This window comes from Episyrphus balteatus, chromosome 2, assembly GCF_945859705.1.
Source record: "Episyrphus balteatus chromosome 2, idEpiBalt1.1, whole genome shotgun sequence".
In the NCBI taxonomy this organism is placed as follows: Eukaryota; Metazoa; Arthropoda; class Insecta; order Diptera; family Syrphidae; genus Episyrphus; species Episyrphus balteatus.
This window is the reverse complement of record NC_079135.1, coordinates 59,586,157-59,610,366: the sequence shown is the minus strand read 5'-3', so window position 1 is coordinate 59,610,366 and position 24,210 is coordinate 59,586,157. Positions and strand designations below refer to the sequence as shown.

Here is a 24,210-nt window from a genome sequence, read left to right as displayed (position 1 = left end):
AATTAAAGAATCAATCAATAAATTTTCTTAAGCTTTGTTTTTTTTTGACATGATAAACAAATAATTGAAATAAATTGAGGCATTCCACATAATTTGATTATTTCTTCGACCAAAGCAGCAAACTAATGCTCTCGGAATGGTCTCCTTTAGTTTTTAATGTTTTCTTATAGTTTATTTTTGTCTACTATTTTGCGTTATCCAGTTGCAATATCATTTGCTTTTTGTTGGATAAAGGAAGTAAATAATTTAATATTTTTAACAGAATATTTTAAAAGAAAAACACGTACATTTTGGCTTCAAAATATCTGTTCCCCATAAAAAATATGATAGAAATACTTCGGGGGAGAAACTTCATTCCCGATAGGTATTTTTGTGTGGGAATTTTTTCCTAGGAAATTTTTCCATTCAAAAAGTATTGCCGATACCGATTTTTCGGAATAGAGAAATTTTTCCAGGGAAATTGTATTGCCGATAGGGCTGTGTATGTAATATTCTAATTAGTTTTCAAGGACACACAATGTAGATTTTTGTTATTAATTAAGAACGAATCAATTTAATTAATATTGATATCAGCAATTAAATTAGATGTACCATTTTATCTGTACAATACTGTACATAACTCTTTGATGAAATTTGCATTTAAGTTTTATAAGTTTTGGATAACGCTGGCTTGGTACGTATGTACCCAGTGTAAACTTAAATTAGCTCTAATTATTTAACTAAGCTTGTACAAAACTCGATTTTTGTTGTACAAAACTGTACAAAACTCGTAGATAATTTAAGAATTTTTTTTTTTAATTTTGATACAATTTTAAAAAATGTCCGGGCTGAGGAAACGTTTCCCCAGCCCGGTACTTTCAATTGGCTATAACTTTCGTTGTAAGCTTGTACAAAACTCGAATTTGGTTGTACAAAACTGTACAAAACTTGTACAAAACTTGTGCATACTTTTTTTTTTTTTTTTTTTATTTTGAGAAATGTCCGGGCTGGGGAAACGTTTCCCCAGCCCGGTACTTTCAATTGGCTATAACTTTCGTTGTAAGGTTGTACAAAACTCGGCTTTGGTTGTACAAAACTGTACAAAACTTGTACAAAACTTTGGCATACTTTTTTTTTAAATTTGCGATAGGTCCGGGCTGGGGAAATGGACGTACAAAATTTCATTCATTGATCAAGACTGGAAACTCGGCGGTCAACTGACGTTTGCCTACAAGCTGCGAGGTGTGGTGAATGTCGTGAACCTATCGTTGTGTTCGTGTTGGATGTGTGGTGAATGTCGTGAATCTATAAATGTGTGCGTGTTAACGTCATTTACCAACGTGGTGGCTTTCACATATATTCACAGACAACACTGTACACAAAAGGGTTTTGGGGGGAAAGACGTACGAAAGTTTCCAGTCTTGGTATTTTTTGTTTATGGTACCTACCAGAGATCCAAATGAGTATGTTCGAACCTGTTCGAACAATTTCAATTTTTTAAAATGATCGTTCGTGGTCTATCGTTTTCTCTCTATACTCGTAAATCATCTTACTCATAAACAAAAATACTCACAAACAAAACCACACAAATTGTTTGAACTCATGAGTATACTCGCTTTGTATATAAATTCCATAGTACTATTACCACTCAAGATTTTGTGTTCCTTGTCTGAACCACCGCACATAGGAGTATTTGCAGTAAAAACCTGGTCATAAGTCGATTTTCTGAAAATCAAAATTGACACCAAAAAGTTTGGCAAAGTGGGTGCAAAATAAACCTGTGTCAATATGCTGCACTCAGTTTTTTGTTTTTCGATCGTTTCTTGTTAAAAAATGAGTTCAAAGTTAACTGTTACATCTACCTCATTTTTATTTGAATTCGAAGTATTTTGGTAAGTGTTATTCTATATGCGATATCGAAGTGTTGTGATAGAAATCTAAAAAAATTTAAATGGAGAATTCTTCTTCAGTTATTTATTAACGATATTAATAAAGTTTTGAAAATGTTAGATGGTTTTTTCTATTTTAATTCGGGCTTAGAACTAGTATCTAAAAACTTGATATTTTTGGTAAGTTATTATTTGAACTTTAATGATTTTGTTTTAGTATACCCCCTTATTCTGCGATGAATTGAAACTTATGAGTTAGTTTATATATTCATTGTTTTGCACACGTAGGTACGTAAATCAATCTCACAAAAAAGTCATGTAATTTTGAAATTATTTTTGCAATTTTTCAACAAGTCCTTAAAAAAAATATCTCCAAAAAAAGGTGAATTTCCAAAATTTATATTTCGAAAAAAGAACCTTAGAAAAATATCCCTATTAGACGGCTTATTTGGTTCTTTAATATAGTTCCATTGGCATAAGAGCCAAAATACTATTTAGTGCCTAAAAAGTTGTCCCTTTGGTTGAATTTCATTTTTCTTGAAGAAAAAGTAGGTACAAATTAGTAGAAAAACTTAACATTGTTTACATTTCCAAGTTTGAAACCCAAATTTGGATTGAATTATTTACAAATCACGGTAACATTGTGGTTTATCTTGGTAAGTTTTAAAGCTGATTTTTTGTAATAAACTATTAAGAACATTTAATTGAAACATTGTATAGGTATGACTTGTATTAGAAATTGGAATTGATATAGAGTCGTTCGTGGTAAGTGTGCGCAGACGGTAAGTGTGCGCATTGCTATTTTCTCGAAACTAGAGTACAAATTTAAATTTCTGCTGATGCACAATTAATTAGATATCTGATCTTCGTCGAAGTCCGTTATATTTATGCGTCTGTTGTTTTTAATGTTTCGAAAAAAAAGCAAAAGAAAAAAAAGCTAACTTTCCTTAAAATTTTTTCACAATTTTCAAACTCTGACAGTGACTTAAAGTGAAGTCAATTGATTTTTTTTATTGAGCTTACCCCTGCGAAGGGGTAAGTGTGCGCAATATGATCTATTTTGGTTTTCTTAGAAAAACATAAATAATTTTATAAATATTAGTTATATTTTAATTGAATTTAAGAAGTCAAAATATGTATCTGTAATAATCAATTTACTTTTTTCATGTACATCCTATATTATGCTTGTAATACTTATTCAGAGTCAAAAGTGCGCACACTTACCACAAACGACTCTACAATGATATACAAGTTATTATAGAACAGTGCCAATCCGGTTTTCATAGGGCAAAAGTTGAAAGGCGAAAAATAAATTGCCCACAAACAAATTGGGGGAAAGGGGGTGGGTGGGAGAAAAAGTGGGTGTCAAAAATCGTGGTTTTTTACGATTTCTGTCAAGAGTAGACTTCCTATCGAAAAAAGTTGAAATCAAAAGTTGTAGATCGTAAAAATGTCTACAACTTTTACTCAAACCATTTTTTTATATAACCTCAAAATATTGAAAAAATGCAAAAATACGATTTTTTAATTTTTTATTTTTATCTTTTACAAAAATAGCTAAATTTTAACAAAACTTAGTCAAACATTACTTTGTTATATTTTCTATGTATTTAAAAAATTTTTTGAGCAAAAAGTTAATTTTTGGATTTTTGTCGAATTAAATTTGAAAAAAATAGCCTATTTTTCAAACAAAAAAGTTAGTAATATCTCAAAAACGAAATGTGATAGAATTTTTTTGACTTTGGATTCGAGCTCAGTGCACAAAAAACCATTAGAAAAACATATTTTGATTTCTATAAAAAAACTTTTTGGCTAGTGAAATTGCACAAGGCATTCGATTTTTTCTGCCCTGTTCGATTTCACTAGTCAAAAAGTTTTTTTTTTTATAGAAATCAGAATATATTTTTCTAATCAAAATTAAAAATTCAAATTTCAAAAAATCTCAAACTTATAGAACATTTAGTCTATGACCGTGCGCATGCCCATGACCAGCCACCAGTGTTGGAAATACCGTATTCTCAGTTTGAAATGTAGACATGGTTGGCTTTAAAAAAATTCTAACTTTTTTTGTAGGCATCATAAACATATGATTGAAGCGTCATATGAAAGGTGAAATAATAAGCTTTCTTATAAAATAAAATTAAATATAGGTTCTTAAAGAAAAAAATTAATTTAATGGCGTGAGAAGTTAAAAAACATTGATATTTTGCTTTTTTTTGATGAAAACTGATTGGGTTCAAAAAATTCTAGCTCTTTTTGTAGACGTCGCACAGACATAAGCGATATAAATATTTTGAGCTGAAATAATAAGCTTTCAGATGGTATAAAATTTATTATATGCTGTTAAATAAAAAAAATGGATTTTTGGGCGATGGAAGTGATTTTTTCACTTTTCGCATAAGAAATGATTGTTTCAAATAAAATTATTTTAATACTTTTTGCGCATTGTAAAAATTTAAAAATGGTTTTATTCTTTGGAAGAAATATTTGGCTTTTTAATGGTATAACTTTTTCAAATAAAAAAATTAATATAATGAGAAAAGAAAAAAAGTTAATTTTTTAAACTTTTTCTTGTAAATTATGGTTGTTTGAAATAAATAAACGCTTCAATTAACTCATTTTAAACAAAAGGACAGTCTGTTTTCTTATGACGTTATCACGGCTTTACAGACAACCATTTTTTTTGTATTTTCAGTTTAAGTTTAAGCCTGTTTTTTCATGGGTTTTCCTAAATATCATAAAATCTATGAGTTTTCTGGAAAACTTAGAAATAACTTTTTTGTTCATTATTGTTTTCTTCATAAGAATAAATTTATAAGACACTATATGTTTATACATTTATCGAAGAAACAAATTGGAACAAATTTTCAAAAAAAAGTTGAAATAAAAGAGATAGCTATGACTAAAATAAATAATCACCCTTTGACGTGTTAAAAAAAAAAAACACCCTAACTCTTCTTTTAATCAAGGATTTTTGTATGGAATAATCCTTGATTAAACGATAATCGACTGTGAACAAACCGGCCCTTAAACCGAAGAAATTATCAAAAAAAGTTATTTAACTTTACTGTAGCAAATTAAATTATCTTCAAGTTTGCCGTACATTTAATTTCTGTAGATTCAAAAACACACGAGTTATGAGAAAAAGTAATTTTTTTTTAAATATCAAAATTACGGCCCAATGACTCTAAGTGCGATTGGGCAAAATATGTTTTGACTCGTGTTTTGATACCTTTTCGAGTCCTGAAGTCAAAATGCATTTATTATTTTTTCCCAGACCCCATTTAATAAAATCTATGTAGGTAACTATCCCGTACTTTAGTGCCATTACTCTACGCCCTTTTTGCTTAGCATAACTACCTATAAAAAGAAACAAAATCATCAACAAACTAAAGCTTACGATCAGAATTTAAATCAAATAGGTACCAAATCCTGAAAATCAAAACATCAAAACAAAAAAATCCTACATACCTACACAAGCAAGCAACAAGGTCACAAATGAAAATACACACAACACACCCAAAATCTCATGAAATCTTCATATACAAAGACCACATGACAAAAAAATATTCATAAACACACATTACCTGCTAGCAAGAGACAGTATTTTCTCTTTATCTTCTTCCTTCTACTTCTTATAACAAAAAAAAAAAACCTTAGCAGCAACTACCTAGTAAGAAACAGTTAACTATCTTTATTTCCAACCACTACTCAAAAGTCAAAACAAAAACAAAACAGCTGTCATTTTATTATTCTTTATTTTCCTATTCTTTATTTTCTCTTTCTTTGTCGAATCCTTCCCCGTTTTTTGCTTCTCGTTCCAACTTGGCTTCTCCTTCTTTCTGTGCAGATTTCAACAAAATTGCTAGAAAAAATGATTCCTTTCCAGAAATTGGGATGGCGCTAGTAAATTTAAGGTTCGTGAGAGTACTATGAAAATTTATATACAAAGATACTCGATCCTCAATACCCACGAACAAAATTACTCGTAAACAGATTGACTGTTCATAAACACTAGGCTTTACTCGAAATGATCGAAAGTGATTGAAGTGTCCGAACGTGATCGAAAAATCATGAACAGTTTGAACAATGAAAACAACCACTTCCAATTTCTACGTCCTATAGGTACCTGTTGCATATTTTTTTTTATTTAGGTTTTGAGGGTTGGTTGTTTGCGGTTTAACTGCAATTAAAGCAGGTTATTTTAATTTTACAATTGAGGTTTTAGAAAAGGATTTTCAATGACTGAGTAAATAAAAAAGTAATTAGTCGTTAGGTAACAATACAAATGGGGTAGTGGGGAATGCCCAGTTAATTTATGCAGGTAGGTGCGTAGTAGAAACATATCCCTAAAATATATGCAATAATGCGATTTCTGATGATTGTTTTCAAAACAAATTACTATTTTTTCAGCATGAAAGGGTTAAAGGGAAAGTTATGAATGAAATATTTTAGTTCAAAAGCTGATTTCTTGCGAGAACAATATTTAAATAGTAATCTTCTGAGTTCATTTAAAAAAGTAATAGTTTTATAAAAAAAAACAATGGAAGAACAAAGTATTAGCTTAAATCTTAATAATAATATATTTTCTATTTGCGACAAAAGAAACTGCCGAAATAAGGTATGGGGGACTTTTGGCGAAATAAAAAATCAAAATGGTGATACTATACCAAACTTTGTGGCATGCAGATCGTGCAAAAAAGTGATGAAAAATTTTAAAAAATCGACGAACCTTTTGAGGCACAGATGGTTTAAAGAAACCTTGTCAAATATAAACAAAGAAGTGATTGTGTCGATGGCCGATAAGAAAGCAGTTTTTGATGTGTCCGTGAAGCTGTGTATTGAATATATTAGACCATTTTCTACTGTAGAAGGGTCTGGAATGCAGGCATTTGTTAAAGAGTGTATAAAAATCGGTGTTAAATACGGAGAACATGTTAAAGACTTTTTTTTAGAGTTACAATCTTCAAAAACTTGTACGGCTCATCTAGTGTTTCCTCATTATAATAATTTGTTAAAAACTTGTTCAGTGAATATTTTGGAAAATTCAGAAAATTTAATTGATTTAAAATACAAAGTAAAACATTATTTAGTGAATTTGTTTTATCCCGAAATTAAAATGTCATTCAAAAGTGCGACATTTTTATATCCATCCCCCGTGCAATAAAATGCAATTATTGTACCCAACTGAAAAGACTGAAATATATGATTACATAAAGTCAATAGTTCCTGCTACTGCTGCGGCATCTGAACATATTTTGGACGAACAACCAACAACTAGTTCCAGGGCCAGTTATATTTTCTCGGATTTTATGAATGAAAATACAACAACGAGCGGGAACTCTATTGATATTGAAATAGAAAGATACATTCAGTTTAATTCGAAAGGCCCTGTGGATATTCTTCAATGGTGGTGTGAAAATAAAGGCCAATTCAAAAACCTTTATGAAGCACATAAAATCTTGAATTGTATTCCCGCAACATGAGCAGCATCAGAACGAGCATTTTCACAGGCTGGAAATATAATTACAGAAAAACGATCGAGGTTGAACCCAGAAACTGTAAATAATTTGATGGTTGCGAATTCAAACTTAAAGATAAATAAAACTTAAATATACAGTGGCGGTCAAAAAAATAGCAGTGCATCGTAAAAAAAGTTCAAATAAAATATAAACCATAAAAAGAGTTTCGATGTTGGATTTATTTTTTAGTAAAACTATTTTAGATACATTCTAGATTAATTTTTAGTATGAATGAAATTTAAATTATTGCTAATAGCTAAGCAATAATCCAAAAACAAAATAAACCTAAAAATTAAGCGGTCAAAATAATAGCAGTGATTTTCTTTTTCTAGTAAATTTAAATAAAACAAAAAAGTTCAAATAAACAGTATTTTACTTGGCAAAAGCTAGCATTTGCTCCCTTGACCTTTATTTTAATTAAAGCTTGGCAAAAACCTTTTATGGGGCCGACAAGTCGCTGAGATCTGTGAGGTGTTTTAGCTCACCAAACCTGGTCAACAACGGTCCATAACTGCCGTTATGTTTGGGTTTTGCTTTATAAACTTCTTCTTTTATGTCCTCGCAATGATTCTAGAAAAGATCGAGGTTCAAAGACTAAGCGGTCCACTCTATAAGCTAAATCTTAATGTTTTGAAACCATTGTTTGGCTGCTCTCCTGAAGTATTTTGGGTTATTATCTTGTTGGAAGACCCATTTAAGCGGTATTTTGAAGTCGACGTATAGCAGCATACTGTTTTACAAGATATCCAGGTACTACTGCTGGTTTATTTTAGTTTTAATCTAATATAATAGACCAAGTCCTTAGTAGGATAAGTTTCTCCAAATTCTTATACTGGACCCTGGAATATTCTCTGGACTGATGAGAGCAAATTGATTCCGCATGGTGGCAAAGGGTCTCGGTAGTACTACAAAACACGAAATATAACCCTATGTATAGCAAAAAAACTATTAAACACGGAGGATCCAGTACAATGGTTTGGGGGAACTTGTCCTACTAAGGACTTGGTCTATTATATTAGATTAAAACTAAAATAAACCAGCAGTAGTACCTGGATATCTTGTAAAACAGTATGCTGCTATACGTCGACTTCCAAATACCGCTTAAATGGGTCTTCCAACAAGATAATAACCCAAAATACTTCAGGAGAGCAGCCAAACAATGGTTTCAAAACATTAAGATTTAGCTTATAGAGTGGACCGCTTAGTCTTTGAACCTCGATCTTTTCTAGAATCATTGCGAGGATATAAAAGAAGAAGTTTATAAAGCAAAACCCAAACATAACGGCAGTTATGGACCGTTGTTGACCAGGTTTGGTGAGCTAAAACACCTCACAGATCTCAGCGACTTGTCGGCCCCATAAAAGGTTTTTGCCAAGCTTTAATTAAAAATAAAGGTCAAGGGAGCAAATGCTAGCTTTTGCCAAGTAAAATACTGTTTATTTGAACTTTTTTGTTTTATTTAAATTTACTAGAAAAAGAAAATCACTGCTATTATTTTGACCGCTTAATTTTTAGGTTTATTTTGTTTTTGGATTATTGCTTAGCTATTAGCAATAATTTAAATTTCATTCATACTAAAAATTAATCTAGAATGTATCTAAAATAGTTTTACTAAAAAATAAATCCAACATCGAAACTCTTTTTATGGTTTATATTTTATTTGAACTTTTTTTACGATGCACTGCTATTTTTTTGACCGCAGCTGTATATATATTTTTTTTTTTTTTTTCATAAATACAAGTGTCATAATTTTTAACTTAATTTAATTCAATTTTTTGTATCTAGCATTAAGATTTATTTAATTTTTCTTTTTTTTCTGTATTTAATTTAATTTAATTCTAATATGTTTTTCGTCATTTCATTATCTTGTCAAATTAATTAATTTAAATAAAACAAATGTAACTTGCTTTTGTGTACCAAACTGATTCTCTTTTATTTATGCCACAAGAAAAATCACCCTCGAACACTATGAGCATTTCCTTTTCAGTTCGAGTAATTTCGATCACATTGATCATAAACATTTTGTTTGTTCGAACAGAAAAATGATCGTTTGAACTCGTTTGAAATGTAGGATTACTTACGAGTCATCATACTCCTAAACAGGAAAGCTCGAACATATTTGAGTTGTGTTGATTCTGTTTGTTCGAGATCGTTTTTTTCGGGTAAGTACTCAATGTTCGTAAACAATACTCGACTCGTTTGGTTCTCTGGTACCTACCATAAACAAAAAATACCAAGACTGGAAACTGAGCGGTCTAATGACGTTTGCCTACAAGCCATAAACAAAAAATACCAAGACTGGAAACTCGGCGGTCAACTGACGTTTGCCTACAAGCTGCGCGGTGTGGTGAATGTCGTGAACCTATCGTTGTGTTCTTGTCCGATGTGTGGTGAATGTCGTGAATCTATAAATGTGTGCGTGTTAACGTCATTTATCAACGTGGTGGCTTTCACATATATTCACAGACAGCACTGTACACAAAAGGGTTTCGGGGGGAAAGACGTACGAAAGTTTCCAGTCTTGGTATTTTTTGTTTATGCTACAAGCTGCGAGGTGTGGTGAATGTCGTCAATCTATCGTTGTGTTCGTGTTGGATGTGTGGTGAATGTCGTGAATCTATAAATGTTTGCGTGTTAACGTCATTTACCAACGTGGTGGCAATCACATATATTCACAGACAACACTGAACACAAAATGGTTTTGGGGGGGGAAGACGTAGGAAATTTTCCAGTCTTGGTATTTTTTGTTTATGGTACCTACCTACTTTCTTAAAATGCATTCACAATCCTTTTGCATACCTACACACAATTACTCAATCGCGCCATCCAAGGAAACAAATACAAAACTAAATTGCAAAAAAAAACAAACAAACAAAAACAAAAAACCAACCCAAATATGTATGTAGATACTATTACATATTCCTTATGAAAAACACAACAAGAATACAAGAACAAATTTCAGAGATACATAAAAATAACGATTCCAACTCAAGAGTCAAGACCGTTATGCCCATGATTTTTTTTCTTTTCTATCCATACAAAAAGATCTTCTCGCTCTGTCTGAGGCAGAGCCGTGAAAACTCATGATACTCACTCTCAAAGACCACGCAAAAGAGAATCAGAGAATAAATAATCAAAATTCCAAAGAGAAACAAAAGCATATTAAAATTTCTCAAATTTTTCATCGAAAAGAGCTTTTTTAAAAGCTCTTCAAAGTGGTGATCATAAACAAAAAATACCAAGACTGGAAACTGAGCGGTCTAATGACGTTTGCCTACAAGCTGCGAGGTGTGGTGAATGTCGTCAATCTATCGTTGTGTTCGTGTTGGATGTGTGGTGAATGTCGTGAATCTATAAATGTGTGCGTGTTAACGTCATTTACCAACGTGGTGGCAATCACATATATTCACAGACAACACTGAACACAAAATGGTTTTGGGGGGGGGGGGAAGACGTAGGAAATTTTCCAGTCTTGGTATTTTTTGTTTATGGTGGTGATTTTCAGTTTCATATGTCACTTTTTTCTATGAAGATGAGACATCTGTATATAATTATTTGTGATAGAACTTAATTATATTAATGTCGTTTTCCAAAATTATGGGAGTGAATCACTCCTTTTTCGTGCAATTTTGGAATTTGTTCACGAAGAATTTGACAAGTGGAGTGATTTGACGTTTGCTTTGCATGTGTTTGTAATACTAAATAATAAATAGATTAATAACACAATCTTTAAAATTCACTTTTAATGATTTTTTACAATACTTTATTGATTCTTTTTATAAATAAATATAATTTTCTTCAAAAAACAAATTAAAACAACCACCCAAGAATTTGACAAGCAGTCCATGAAGTCAAATGTAGAAGTATTGGTAATCACTCCGTCACTCCTTCAAAATTTTGGGAGTGAAGAATTTACTCCAAATATTTACTCCTTTTTCAATTTTGGAATTTGAAATCACTCCTTTTGGAGTGATTATATAGCTAGGAGTGTCACTCCTTGAATTTTGGAAAACGACATAATACATTTATGTGAAATCATGAAAGTTGTATGTCTTTTTTATCTGTACCGTCGCCATTAATTTTTTTATAATTATTTTTTTAATTTTATCTGAAAGCCGTTCAAATTACGAAAATTTTGGTGTATAAAACTCATTTTTTGTATTTTGTATGAAATACGACCTTATAATTCTCAGCCATGCTGGCAGACGTTCGTTTTCGTCATCACCATGACTGGGACTTATTCTAATGAATCGGTTACCTCTGACCTCACACGCAAAAAATCTGTTCCCGGCTCTTAAGACTATATAGGGGGTATCCAAAGATAAACTTTCAGCTTTTATAAAATAACGAAGGTCTGGCCGACGTGGACTCATAAATATAACTTCTATGGGATTCGATATAATTTGTATTCTATTCTTTGGTGTGAGTTATAAATGACTGCTTACGTGTTTGCCCAGCAAATTATATGTTTCAACTTTCGGAAATAAATATTCTGTCAATGATATACTGTGGATTACAGTAGGTCCGTCTCGTTTCAAAGATTTCCACTCCAATGGTTGGCCATCAAAAGCAAACACTACTTGCATATATAAAGTCCCATTTCTGCGCGTCTTTTGTGGAATGGTTACTCGAATGTTCCTGTTAAACACGTTTCCCACTATTTTAATTTATAAATAAAAGAAACTAATTGAACTTACTTTTGAAATGGTGCATAATAATTGAAGTTCTTTAAGTTCAAAATTTTCTTAGTCTCGGAGGCAATTGGATTGCTAGTCACTGATGTAAACAGTGCCAGTTGCATTTTTGGGTTCTTTGCTAAAAACGATTGATAACACGGCAGAGATGAGCAATGTAGGCTAGTAAAAAGCTGGCCGATTGTCCACATTGAATGGGCGACATAAATTAGAAATATGCACCCCAAAACTTTACTTAACGAAGGGATGTACATAATCGGTCTAAAAATAATTAGTTTATTTATAATTTCATTAACGTTTCTATTTCCAAAAATGTTGTGATAGACTAGTATATTTAATTTACAAATTCCACAAGAACGGTTCTTAACTATAGATAAATAATAACTGATCATAAACAAAAAATACCAAGACTGGAAACCATAAACAAAAAATACCAAGACTGGAAACTGAGCGGTCTAATGACCCTAAACAAAAAATTCCAAGACTGGAAACTTTCGTACGTCTTTCCACCCAAAACCCTGTTGTGTACAGTGTTGTCTGTGAATATATGTAAAAGCCACCACGTTGGTAAATGACGTTAACACGCACACATTTATAGATTCACGACATTCACCACACATCAGACACGAACACAACGATAAGTTCACGACATTCACCACACCTCGCAGCTTGTAGGCAAACGTCAGTTGAACGCCGAGTTTCCAGTCTTGGTATTTTTTGTTTATGCTAATGACGTTTGCCTACAAGCTGCGAGGTGTGGTGAATGTCGTCAATCTATCGTTGTGTTCGTGTTGGATGTGTGGTGAATGTCGTGAATCTATAAATGTGTGCGTGTTAACGTCATTTACCAACGTGGTGGCAATCACATATATTCACAGACAACACTGAACACAAAATGGTTTTGGGGGGGGGGAAGACGTAGGAAATTTTCCAGTCTTGGTATTTTTTGTTTATGCTGGAAACCATAAACAAAAAATACCAAGACTGGAAACTTTCGTACGTCTTTCCCCCCAAAACCCTTTTGTGTACAGTGTTGTCTGTGAATATATGTGAAAGCCACCACGTTGGTAAATGACGTTAACACGCACACATTTATAGATTCACGACATTCACCACACATCCAACACGAACACAACAATAGGTTCACGACATTCACCACACCTCGCAGCTTGTAGGCAAACGTCAGTTGACCGCCGAGTTTCCAGTCTTGGTATTTTTTGTTTATGCTGGAAACTCGGTTGTTAACTGACGTTTGCCTACAAGCTGCGAGGTGTGGTGAATATCGTGAACTTATCGTTGTGTTCGTGTCCGTTGTGTGGTGAATGTAGTGAATCTATAAATGTGTGCGTGTTAACGTCATTTACCAACGTGGTGGCCATAAACAAAAAATACCAAGACTGGAAACTTTCGTACGTTTTTCCCCCCGAAACCCTTTTGTGTACAGTGTTGTCTGTGAATATATGTGAAAGCCACCACGTTGGTAAATAACGTTAACACGCACACATTTATAGATTCACGACATTCACCACACATCCAACACGAACACAACTATAGGTTCACGACATTCACCACACCTCGCAGCTTGTAGGCAAACGTCAGTTGACCGCCGAGTTTCCAGTCTTGGTATTTTTTGTTTATGTGGTGGCTTTCACATATATTCACAGACAACACTGTACACAACATGGTTTTGGGGGGAAAGACGTACGAAAGTTTCCAGTCTTGGTATTTTTTGTTTAAGGTTTTGGGGGGAAAGACGTACGAAAGTTTCCAGTCTTGGTATTTTTTGTTTATGACTATGATCCTAAATTATAGATGAAAAATCAGTTTTAGGCCGTGTGTGAATTGCGTTAAATAATTAACACCGGGTAAAATTTTTGACACTATTGAGGTGAATAAAAAATTGTCAGCTGTCAAAAATTTATTGGGCTCTGGGACCTGGTTAAATTTGAGTTAAATTTTTTTTTGCAGTTGGTTTTGTTTTTTTTTTTATTAAAAAAAAGTTTTATGGCTGAAAAGAGGCAGAGAAAAATATTAAACAATAAGCCATACAGCTGAAATTTTTTTGTTCACCTCAAAAATAAAATTTTTGGCACTATTGAGGTGAATAAAAAATTTTCAGCTGTTAAAAATTTAATTTGCTTTGGGAAATGGTTAAATCTAGGTAACATTTTTTTGCAGATGGTTTTGTTTTTTTTTTTATTAAAAAGGAGTATCATGGGTCATGGCCAGCGTTGCCAACCCATTCAGTCAAAATTATGCCTCACTTGAAAAAAAATTATGCCTTTTCAAATAAATCATGCCTCAATTTAAATTTCTTAGTTTATGCTTAAAAATTATATACAAAAAGTACACAAAACGAAATGTTTATTTAATCAATTTATACATTACCTAAGGGCCAATTTTTCAATAAACCTCAGATAGAGATTATTCCTAGGAATAAAATTTTTTATATTGAAATTTATTCTTCTGATAGTCTTACTGACGATTGAAAAGGCAACTTATTTGTCACGTAACGGAAACTCTTTTTCTTTGAAAAGAATATTTCAAGACATTGCTTCATATAATTGGAAGAAATTAGCGGCCAATTTTTTTCACCAATAAAAAATATTAGCCTATTTGCAAGCGTTTTAGACCTTTTTACAGCAACAAAATTAGATTCTTTTCTAGTAAAAGTGATTAGTGTGAACAAAAATTAAACACTACCAAGAGCTAAATGGTAAAAACAAATTCTGTATATAAAATTTCGAACAACTTTTATTTAAAAGATATAGAAAATATAAGTTTTTAGTCTTTTTATCAAAATATTTAAAAAATTATAAGAAAGTTTTAAAATATAAATCAAGAGTAGAAAGAAAAAAATGATGCCTTTTTGGCAAAAAATAAGCCTCAATGCCTTAGCTAATAAAATTATGCCTAAAAGGCATAATTATGCCTCAGTTGGCATCGCTGGTCATGGCAGAAAAGAGGCCGAAAAAAATATTAAACAATAAGCCATATAGCTGAAAATTTTGTATTCACTTCAATACTGGCACACAAAATGGTTTTGGGGGGGAAGACGTATGAAATTTTCCAGTCTTGGTATTTTTTGCTTATGCTGGAAACCATAAACAAAAAATACCAAGACTGGAAAATTTCGTACGTCTTTCCCCCCAAAACCCTTTTGTGTACAGTGTTGTCTGTGAATATATGTGAAAGCCACCACGTTGGTAAATGACGTTAACACGCACACATTTATAGATTCACGACATTCACCACACATCCAACACGAACACAACGATAGGTTCACGACATTCACCACACCTCGCAGCTTGTAGGCAAACGTCAGTTGACCGCCGAGTTTCCAGTCTTGGTATTTTTTGTTTATGCTGGAAACTCGGTTGTCAACTGACGTTTGCCTACAAGCTGCGAGGTGTGGTGAATATCGTGAACTTATCGTTGTGTTCGTGTCCGTTGTGTGGTGAATGTAGTGAATCTATAAATGTGTGCGTGTTAACGTCATTTACCAACGTGGTGGCTTTCACATATATTCACAGACAACACTGTACACAACAGGGTTTTGGAGGGAAAGACGTACGAAAGTTTCCAGTCTTGGTATTTTTTGTTTAAGGTTTTGGGGGGAAAGACCATAAACAAAAAATACCAAGACTGGAAACTGAGCGGTCAACTGACGTTTGCCTACAAGCTGCGAGGTGTGGTGAATGTCGTGAACCTATCGTTGTGTTCGTGTTCGATGTGTGGTGAATGTCGTGAATCTATAAATGTGTGCGTGTTAACGTCATTTACCAACGTGGTGGCTTTCACATATATTCACAGACAGCACTGTTCACAAAAGGGTTTTGGGAGGAAAGACGTACGAATGTTTCCAGTCTTGGTATTTTTTGTTTATGGGAAAGACGTACGAAAGTTTCCAGTCTTGGTATTTTTTGTTTATGACTATGATCCTAAACTATAGATGAAAAATCAGTTTTAGGCCGTGTGTGAATTGTGTTAAATAATTAACACCGGGTAAAATTTTTGACACTATTGAGGTGAATAAAAAATTGTCAGCTGTTAAAAATTTATTGGGCTCTGGGACCTGGTTAAATTTGAGTTAAATTTTTTTTTGCAGTTGGTTTTGTTTTTTTTTTTATTATTAAAAAAAAGTTTTATGGCTGAAAAGAGGCAGAGAAAAATATTAAACAATAAGCCATACAGCTGAAATTTTTTTGTTCACCTCAAAAATAAAATTTTTGGCACTATTGAGGTGAATAAAAAATTTTCAGCTGTTAAAAATTTAATTTAAAGGAGTATCATGGGTCATGGCAGAAAAGAGGCCGAAAAAAATATTAAACAATAAGCCATATAGCTGAAAATTTTGTATTCACTTCAATAGTGTCAAAAAAAAAAACAGGGGTTAACTATCTAATGTCGTTTTCTATTGACTTTTGAGATTTTTGTGTAAAATTCTCAGATTTTCCACTGCAAATAGAATATGAAATCTAGTTTTGTAATTGTGTGCGAAATCTGTGCGTATAAAAAAAATAAAACAAAAACAAATGTTCAGACAAATGTTAAACAGAAGAGTGTGTGTGAAATTGCGTGTGTTTGTATGCGTGAATCTTGATAAAAATCCAGAATCAGATTCTTGAATCTCAGATTCATTTTTTTGTCATTTTTTTGAATCTCAAAGCCTGGTACGCTGCTCGCGCTAAATTTTAGCTGAGATAAAATTCCCATACAAGTTATCGATAACTTGTATGGGATCCATTTTATCTCGGCTAAGGGACGGATTGGCAAAAAAAAACAGCAATAACAGTTAGAAATAAAGTGAAGTATCATACGACTGACTAACAAGCAGAAAATTTTAACGACCCACAGTGGTCTAAAACCTGGCCAAAAATATTTAGGCACATTTCCGACATCAAATAGGTACCAAATGACCAAAAAGTTATTCGGAAGGAAAAATTTTCGTTTTCTGGTTACAGTAAAAGCCACTTAAGTGCTTACCCACTTACCCCTGGGAGAAAAAAAAATATAAAAAATCAGAGCATACACTTACTATCCTGTGCTATATTAAAGTTAGTAATCTATTCTTTATTTAATTTTTTTACTTAAGTTGTTTCATCATATAGTTTTTGAGAAATTAAGTTTTAAAGATGAAATTTTGAAAAAAAAAATGTTTACGTTTTTTAATTGATTTTGTATAAAATTTTGGAATATGTATTATGGACATAATTATACCATTAGTTAATGACCTAGTAGTTTTTAGTCAAATACTAAAGACTTCATTCTAATAAATATTAAAGTTCCTAAGAATAACAAAAAAAACTGAATCATACTTTTTTGCTGGGAAACCCAGTTTTGTTTTTTTTATTTGCATTAACCTTTTGTAACCCAAGGTCGTAAATTAATAAGTCAATCGACTGGCCTTTATCTTTAATAAAACACGTGCTCCCGTGCCCCCCCCCCCTGGATCCGCCTATGGCAACAACAATTTCCAAGACAAATTTGTTTACAACAACAATTTCAATGGGCTGGGCTGTCAAAACCTTAAGTAGCCATAAGTTTTGACAGTTCTCGATACTGAGTTTTTTCTAATGATCATACCTTCTCTTTTTATACCATGGAACGCGTGTACTTTGTTGAGCTGTTAGTTTAAAACCTCGACGCAACGGATTCTATGGGTTGGGGCATTTAGATACCCCCTTTATGGGGAAACTTCCACCCAGTGTCAAATCTCCCATCAAGCAAGAAAATGGAGCTCAGATTCCACACTCCACCACAGACACAATTATTGCGATTATGATTCCGATAGATCATCAAAATATCACTCCGATTCTGGTACTACCCTGGTACCATTATCAAATCTTTTATTTAATATCCCAATAAGATTCCCCAGAGCCGATTGGTTTATATGGAATTCGGTTGCCCACTTTCTTAGAATTAATTTTAAATTTATTTTTTTCTATTTCATCTTCTTCTTTTCCAAAGTCGTCAATTTCAACTTCTGTTTCTGTATTTGAAATCAGAATTATGAAATAAGTACATAATAATTTTATGCATTATCTTCTTATATTCTGGATGTAGAGTGTGATAAGTATTTTCAGCTAAACTTAAATGTGGTACATCATCAGGGGTATCTGAAGATCAACATTTCTCACTTGGCGATCCAGCTCAAAAGCTCTTCGGAGCATAGCCTTCCTTCTGTTACCAAGGGATCTGTTGTAATGTTCAGACTATGTATATTTTCCACGAAAAATTGTTGGAATTTAAAGAACACATATACTCCAGTCAAAGCGTCGGAAAAAAAGGGCCTCACCTTGCGCAGAGAGGCACTGTCAGTTTTTATTTCATGGATCGATAGGGGTATATTTAAAAGGCTTAAACCCAATTTCTCACCACCTGATCATTCTTTTTAGCGGAGTTATTCACAAAAATGCATTTTTTGGGATATTTTACTTCTAAGCTAATATCTTTGCTCCAGATTGTCGTAGACCAAAACATACATTCTCTTCCTTATAATATTTTCTATCGTTGTATGTAATTTCATTGTATTTGAGTGAGTAAATACAAAATGGCAGCCATTTAAAGTCAAATTCTTGTTGTTAAAAAACACATTTTTGTCATTATTTCGAAAAAAGCTTATATCATGATTGACATTTTTCTAATTTATTTTGTAGCCCTATTCATGTCCTGCATTTTACAGAAAAAATCAGCTCTTTATCTCCAAAGATGGCCGAGCAATTGATAAATGAACGCATGCAAAACCGGTGCGAAAACACCCAAAAATATCGTTTTTTGGGAATAACTCGGCTTCAGAGTGTCCTACGACAAAAAATAAAGCTATTAATTGTTCGTTACAATATTTTCTATCGATTTGGTGCACATTATTTTTGTTGAAACAAATAAAAAATAAGTTATATTAAGTCAAAGACGTTTTTTTGTTTAGCAAACTCTTGCCATATTATTTTTGCGAATAACTCCGCTAATAAGAATGATCAGGTGGTGAGAAATTGGGTTTAAGCCTTTTAAATAAACCCCTATCGATCCATGAAATAAAAACTGACAGTGCCTCTCTGCGCAAGGTCAAATGACGCTTTGACTGGAGTAATATACTTGTTGATAAAACACATTGTGAAAAACAATCTAGTACTCATTGATTTTTGTGTATTTTTTTGTATCTAACAATTTATTCAAAATAATTATTCTCTATTCTTTTTTCAAATGTTATAAACGTGTTTTGTGTTTTTATTTCATTTGCAACTGGGGCCTACAATAACCCACGACAAAAAAGTTCTTTGAAATTTAATATTGATTACGAGATATTTGAATATTTTTTTTTTAAATTTAAAAATATGGCGAGTTCTTCATTACCAGCTATTGAGAAATTAAAGGGCAGAGGAAACTATAATAGTTGGAAGTTTGCTGTCGAGAATTATCTGGCGCTGGAAGATCTCTGGGATTCTGTAATCACTGAAGAAAAGGATAAGAAAAAATGTGCGAGGGCAAAATCAAAAATTATTTTGCTAATCGAACCAATAAACTTCGTGCATGTGAGGAATGCTACAACTGCTAAGGAAGCCTGGGAGAAGCTTGCTGCAGCTTTTGATGACAAAGGATTGACAAGGCGTGTGGGACTTTTAAGGACTCTAATAACGACCAATTTGAAGGAATGTGGATCTGTTGAGATTTATGTCAATAAAATAATTTCCACAGCACATAAACTTACAGGCCTATTCTGGGCAACCTCACTGATGCCTCACAAGTCACAATAACCTCATAACTCGAGTTTTGTGACTTTTTCGTATTCTGGCGAAAACCTCACAGTCACAAGAACCTCATAAGGTGAGGTGAGTTTTGTTTTATGATGTTTTTCGTATTCTGGCGTACCCTCACAACTTGTGAGCCTCATAAAAATTGTTAAAATTGTGATCTCCTTCAGAGCAGGTCACAACTCACAAATTACTAGAGTTTTGATATTTTTTACTTCCATAAAATGTTTTGAGAACAAATGAAATTTTTTTTTTTTATTTGTGATTCAACAAAAATAGAATTAGACCTTGTTTTAAAACAATTGTTGCATCTTATTGCAGAACAAAAATCTTAATCAATAAGCAATTCCAAGAAGACTTACCTACCCAAAGGAATGTGTCTGCCATTGGATTTTGGTTGCATCTGGAGATAGTTTCTAAGAAGTCATCGATGAATATTTGCGACATGGCTTGCGTGCGTTGGCGTTGCATTGGCTGTCGTGTCAAATCATTGCATCATTGCAACCTACACAAAGTGTGATTCCATCAATCGCAAAAATAGCCGCATGTGGCTCTTGACCAGACAAAGTTTTTGGTATGCATTATTTCACGTCAGATTCAATTCCAGGAAATCATCACATCCACGAATTTCAAAGGACACAGGAGCACCTACTGATATTAGACAACTAGATTTTGTGAATACAACAAATTTAAAATCGTAGGCTTCTTCAAGAGTTTGTTGATCCAAAGGATTTCAACAATATGAGCATTTGGATTTCCTGTCGGAGCTGCAACCTTAGCTAATGGAGTTGGTATCGATGTTGAATCTAACATCGCTGTAGACTTATCGAAAGTAACAAGTAAAAATCATTTCGTATATTCAGTTATTTATTTTGTTTCTATTTGTTCAGTGCATGCAAAATGTCGAAGTTATGCAAGATCTGTAAGAGTTTGTATTGCATAGACCTTATATCAAAGCTGGACTATTGTACGCAAACCTTCGAAAGGGTGCATTATTGTACAACGGCAAGGCCTAACCCAATCGAGAAGTCAGTCAGGCGGTTCCTGTAATCGTCAAACAAAAGTATCCTCTTACCCCCAAGGGAGGAACTAGCTATGAGGATTATGTGAGATGTATAATTATTAGAACCGCCTACAAAACAAGTAATTATTCAATTATTGTTTGTATATTTTTGAATGAACCTCTTTTTTTTCAAAATTATTTTAGCAAAAAAAAGTGTGAAAAGCTCAAACCAATTTATAGGTGATCAGAACTCGGTGCCAGTAAATTGTGTCCAATCAGCAACGGCAACAACAAATCCATTCATGCCAAAGCATTAGCCGATGCAGCCAATGCAACTATGACAACTAGCACATGACCGTACATAATAAACATGCGGCAGTAGGTAGTTGATGGGTTTTTGATGACAACCGCTGCAGGCTATAATTGAAACATCAAAAACAAAACAAAAAATCCAGAACATACTGTTTAGACATAAAACAAAATTGTTGTTATTTATTTATTTATTTAATACAGGGTTAAAAATAAATACAATTATTATAAGATGTAATTCGATAATTTACATTATATACAATATTGCCGAGAAATCATCGCCCTAAAATTTCAATAAATTTTAAGCAGCTTATATGTATAAATATAAGTTTATATAAATATAGATAAGTAGCGGAATTTTCGTAAACAATGTACCGACCATGTTATACTTAACAAGAAATCGATTTCAAATCGATTCTATTTTTGAAAGGAATTCGACATAAACATGTTTTCAGAAAAATTCTAACACGTACCATTTTTTTTTAAATGATTTTTGAAAAATTTAAGTTGTTTGTAGAAAAAAGCCCTTTCAGATTCCATTGACCTTGTACAAAATTAAAACTATTTATTGGCATCATTAAAAAAAATCCATCAACATTTATAAACAAATTACAATCTATACATCTTTGTTTTTGAGATAAAAAAAAAATTTTTGTAATTTCATTTTGTGGATATTTTGATTTAAAATTGTAAATCTTAAGATTGATATTTGCATTCAATATTTTGATTACTATACATTATATATGGATTTATTATAGGTGGGCCATATCTAGGAAAATATGGCCCACCTATAATAAATCCAAAACCAATGACCTGATCTCCAGAGCCACACAATACTTATTGTCGCAGCTGCTTGGACCAGCAAGAAAAAGAAACGGTTTTCCATTTTCTATGCCCTCGCTAGGAATAGAGAACTCTCTCTGGGGAGTGAATTCTTTAATGTCATACATAACTTCTCAGAATCAAAGACTTGATCTCGTTCTTCAATGCAACAAAGTGGATCTAGGACTGCCTAACACTTGTTTTTCCCATTTTAAAACCAATTCAAAATTAATTTCAAATAAATCCACTTATCACTCACAGGTTTCATGAGTTTTGGTATCAAAACGGCGCATTCTGCGCTAATTGGGTCATCAAGCTCGGTTTGCTTTGACCGCCACCTCTACTTCCTACCATAGATTTTCACAAAAACATCATTATGGTTACTTGCCTTAATAATAGTTCCTTTTCTGAATTTAATCCTCTTCCTGTCGGTGAACATCGAAAATGCAGTAGTTGAATGAACTTTCACGTTCACATACTTTTGTATGGCTTTGTAGCGGTCTTCACGTCCATAACGTTGACTAAGTTCACTAAATGATGATTATTTGAAAGTAAAAATACAAAAGGGATTTGTTAACGTACCACTTTTGTTTTTTGTTCAAGCGAGTGAACTTACTTTTCATTAAGATGAGCACCTTTCAAATTTCTCAATTCATCTCTTTTCTGACGCATTTTGTTGCGTTTTTCCTTACGCTTCTCTTCATCACGGTCCTCAACATATTTTTCAAACACTTGTTTAAGCTCTTTAGATGTTAAAAGCGAATAACGAGGATCAAAGACTATCTTATGAAGTTCTTTTTCCCATGTACTAAATGCTGAAACCTGAAACAATAATTTTTTGTTAATTACCAACATTTGAAGAGTTTCTTTTGAAGTATTTGATATGCTTACATCTTTTTCACGAATTATTTTTTTTAATTGATTGACACCGACACGTGCTTCGAGTGGTACTAAGGCACGTTCTTTCGTCGCACGACCTTCAGCTTCCATCGCCGCATCGTTGGCTGCTTCGTTTGGTGATTTCTTTACAGCTTTACTCCTTAATAAAAAAAGAAAACAAAGTTTAGCATAACCAAAACAAAAAGTAAATCATCATAAACATGATTTACAACTTACCTGGTGAAACTTTGGGTTTATTAATTGGAACTTCTTCAACACTCGACCCTGACTCAGTTCGGATCTTTATGCTGCTTATATTCAAAATTAATGTTGCTTTAGCTGGTACCTTTGTTTTCGGTAATTGGATCGTATGCAATAAAAATGAGCTTAAGCTCATGTCTCACTTTTCAGTACATTTTCTTGAGATCTATCTCTTTTTCTTGAGGTAGATCTCTAGAAAATGTACTGAAAAGTGAGATTGAGCTTAAGCTCATTCTTTTTGCATAAGAGCCATTGTGTTTCTCGCTTTACTATACCTTTGAGTTGTTCTGGTGGATTTGAAACTGCCTTGTCGACATCCTAGCGCTGATAGATCTTCAGGGCGCTCTCATACCGATGTACGTGTCGATGAATTACCAGCGATTGGGGTACTCGAGATTGGCCGACTCTTGTCTATGGGTTTGTTGGCAGCAGCACTTTTCTTTCTCTTCTTATTTTCTATTTCTGCTGCAATTGCTGCTGTTTTTCCTTGGACTTCTTTAGTTCGGCCAATCTTAATAGTTTGATCAGCAGCGACTGCTTTCGCTGCATTACTATATGCCACAGAAGGATCAAAAAATGCTGGTGTCTGTTCGCTCATAAGCATGTGTAGGTTTGGTAGAATGTGATGAGCCTGGTTCATTGGTGGTGGAATAATATAGTCTATGGGGCTGCCATTCGGACTGCCTCCATATCTCGAATAGTGTGTATTTACCTACACTACACAAAACCAATGATTATGTTTTTTTTTATCTACCTATCAATTCATATACAACAACAAGGTCACATTTGAAAACATGCATACACACAATCTCATATCATAAACTTCTCCAGACAAAAAAAAAAATAAGAAAACACAAGAATACTTTTTCTCTTCTGATTTAATATCGCAAGCGCAATGCAACGCTTTACTCGTTCACAAATCACAAGAAGTTGAACAAGAAATAGAAGAATGGGAAGAGAAAAGAAAAGAAAATACAGATAATTTTTTTGCTTCTGATTTATTCTGCAGACACAGCATTTATGATCTTCTTCCTTACTCCTCTCTTTGTTGTCTAACACAATTTTTATAACCCTCTCTGTCTGACTTAAGGAAGTTGAACA

The 24,210-nt window shown here is 32.9% G+C and overlaps 2 protein-coding genes and 1 long non-coding RNA gene across 6 annotated transcripts in view; 1 reads left to right on the top strand and 2 right to left on the bottom strand.

The window, feature by feature from the left end:
• Positions 1-12,469, bottom strand: part of LOC129912466 (lipid scramblase CLPTM1L) — a 38,147-nt gene extending 25,678 nt beyond the window's left edge. The window contains exons 1-2 of the mRNA XM_055990725.1: positions 12,088-12,469; positions 11,836-12,028 (exon numbers count right to left, since the gene is read on the bottom strand). Of these exons, the coding sequence (XP_055846700.1) occupies positions 11,836-12,028; positions 12,088-12,338 (444 nt within the window). The 5' untranslated portion in view covers positions 12,339-12,469. The remainder of the gene's footprint in view (positions 1-11,835; positions 12,029-12,087) is intronic.
• A 5,842-nt stretch (positions 12,470-18,311) lies between these two features.
• LOC129908839 (uncharacterized) lies at positions 18,312-21,388 on the top strand. Of its 3 annotated transcripts, none has more exons than XR_008771345.1 (5): positions 18,312-19,908; positions 20,157-20,382; positions 20,443-20,667; positions 20,726-20,978; positions 21,043-21,388. It is a non-coding gene; the product is annotated as an uncharacterized LOC129908839 (long non-coding RNA). The 3 variants fall into 3 exon arrangements; XR_008771344.1 differs by having other exon boundaries at positions 18,312-19,913; positions 21,043-21,386; XR_008771343.1 differs by having other exon boundaries at positions 18,312-20,382; positions 21,043-21,376.
• Positions 21,389-21,777: 389 nt separating this feature from the next.
• On the bottom strand, positions 21,778-23,816 carry LOC129908828 (transcription elongation regulator 1-like). 2 transcript variants are annotated; one of them, XM_055985638.1, is made up of 5 exons: positions 23,385-23,816; positions 23,086-23,194; positions 22,861-23,008; positions 22,586-22,791; positions 21,778-22,499 (listed from the first exon to the last, which is right to left on the bottom strand). In XM_055985638.1, the coding sequence occupies exons 3-5, from the start codon at positions 22,957-22,959 to the stop codon at positions 22,310-22,312; spliced, it is 495 nt and encodes a 164-aa protein (XP_055841613.1). In that variant the 5' UTR covers positions 22,960-23,008; positions 23,086-23,194; positions 23,385-23,816; the 3' UTR covers positions 21,778-22,309. The 2 variants fall into 2 exon arrangements, with proteins under 2 accessions (XP_055841613.1, XP_055841612.1); XM_055985637.1 differs by having other exon boundaries at positions 23,086-23,156.
• Between the last annotated feature and the right edge of the window lie 394 nt (positions 23,817-24,210).

What these genes read in the sequence shown, in the direction of transcription:
- LOC129908828 (XM_055985638.1), bottom strand. Translation starts at nt 22,959, where the DNA reads ATGGAAGCTGAAGGTCGTGCGACGAAAGAACGTGCCTTAGTACCACTC. An exon ending in AAATAATTCGTGAAAAAGAT is followed by an intron (nt 22,792 to 22,860) that starts GTAAGCATATCA and finishes TTATTGTTTCAG; the next exon opens with GTTTCAGCATTTAGTACATG. An exon ending in GGTGCTCATCTTAATGAAAA is followed by an intron (nt 22,500 to 22,585) that starts GTAAGTTCACTC and finishes ATCATCATTTAG; the next exon opens with TGAACTTAGTCAACGTTATG.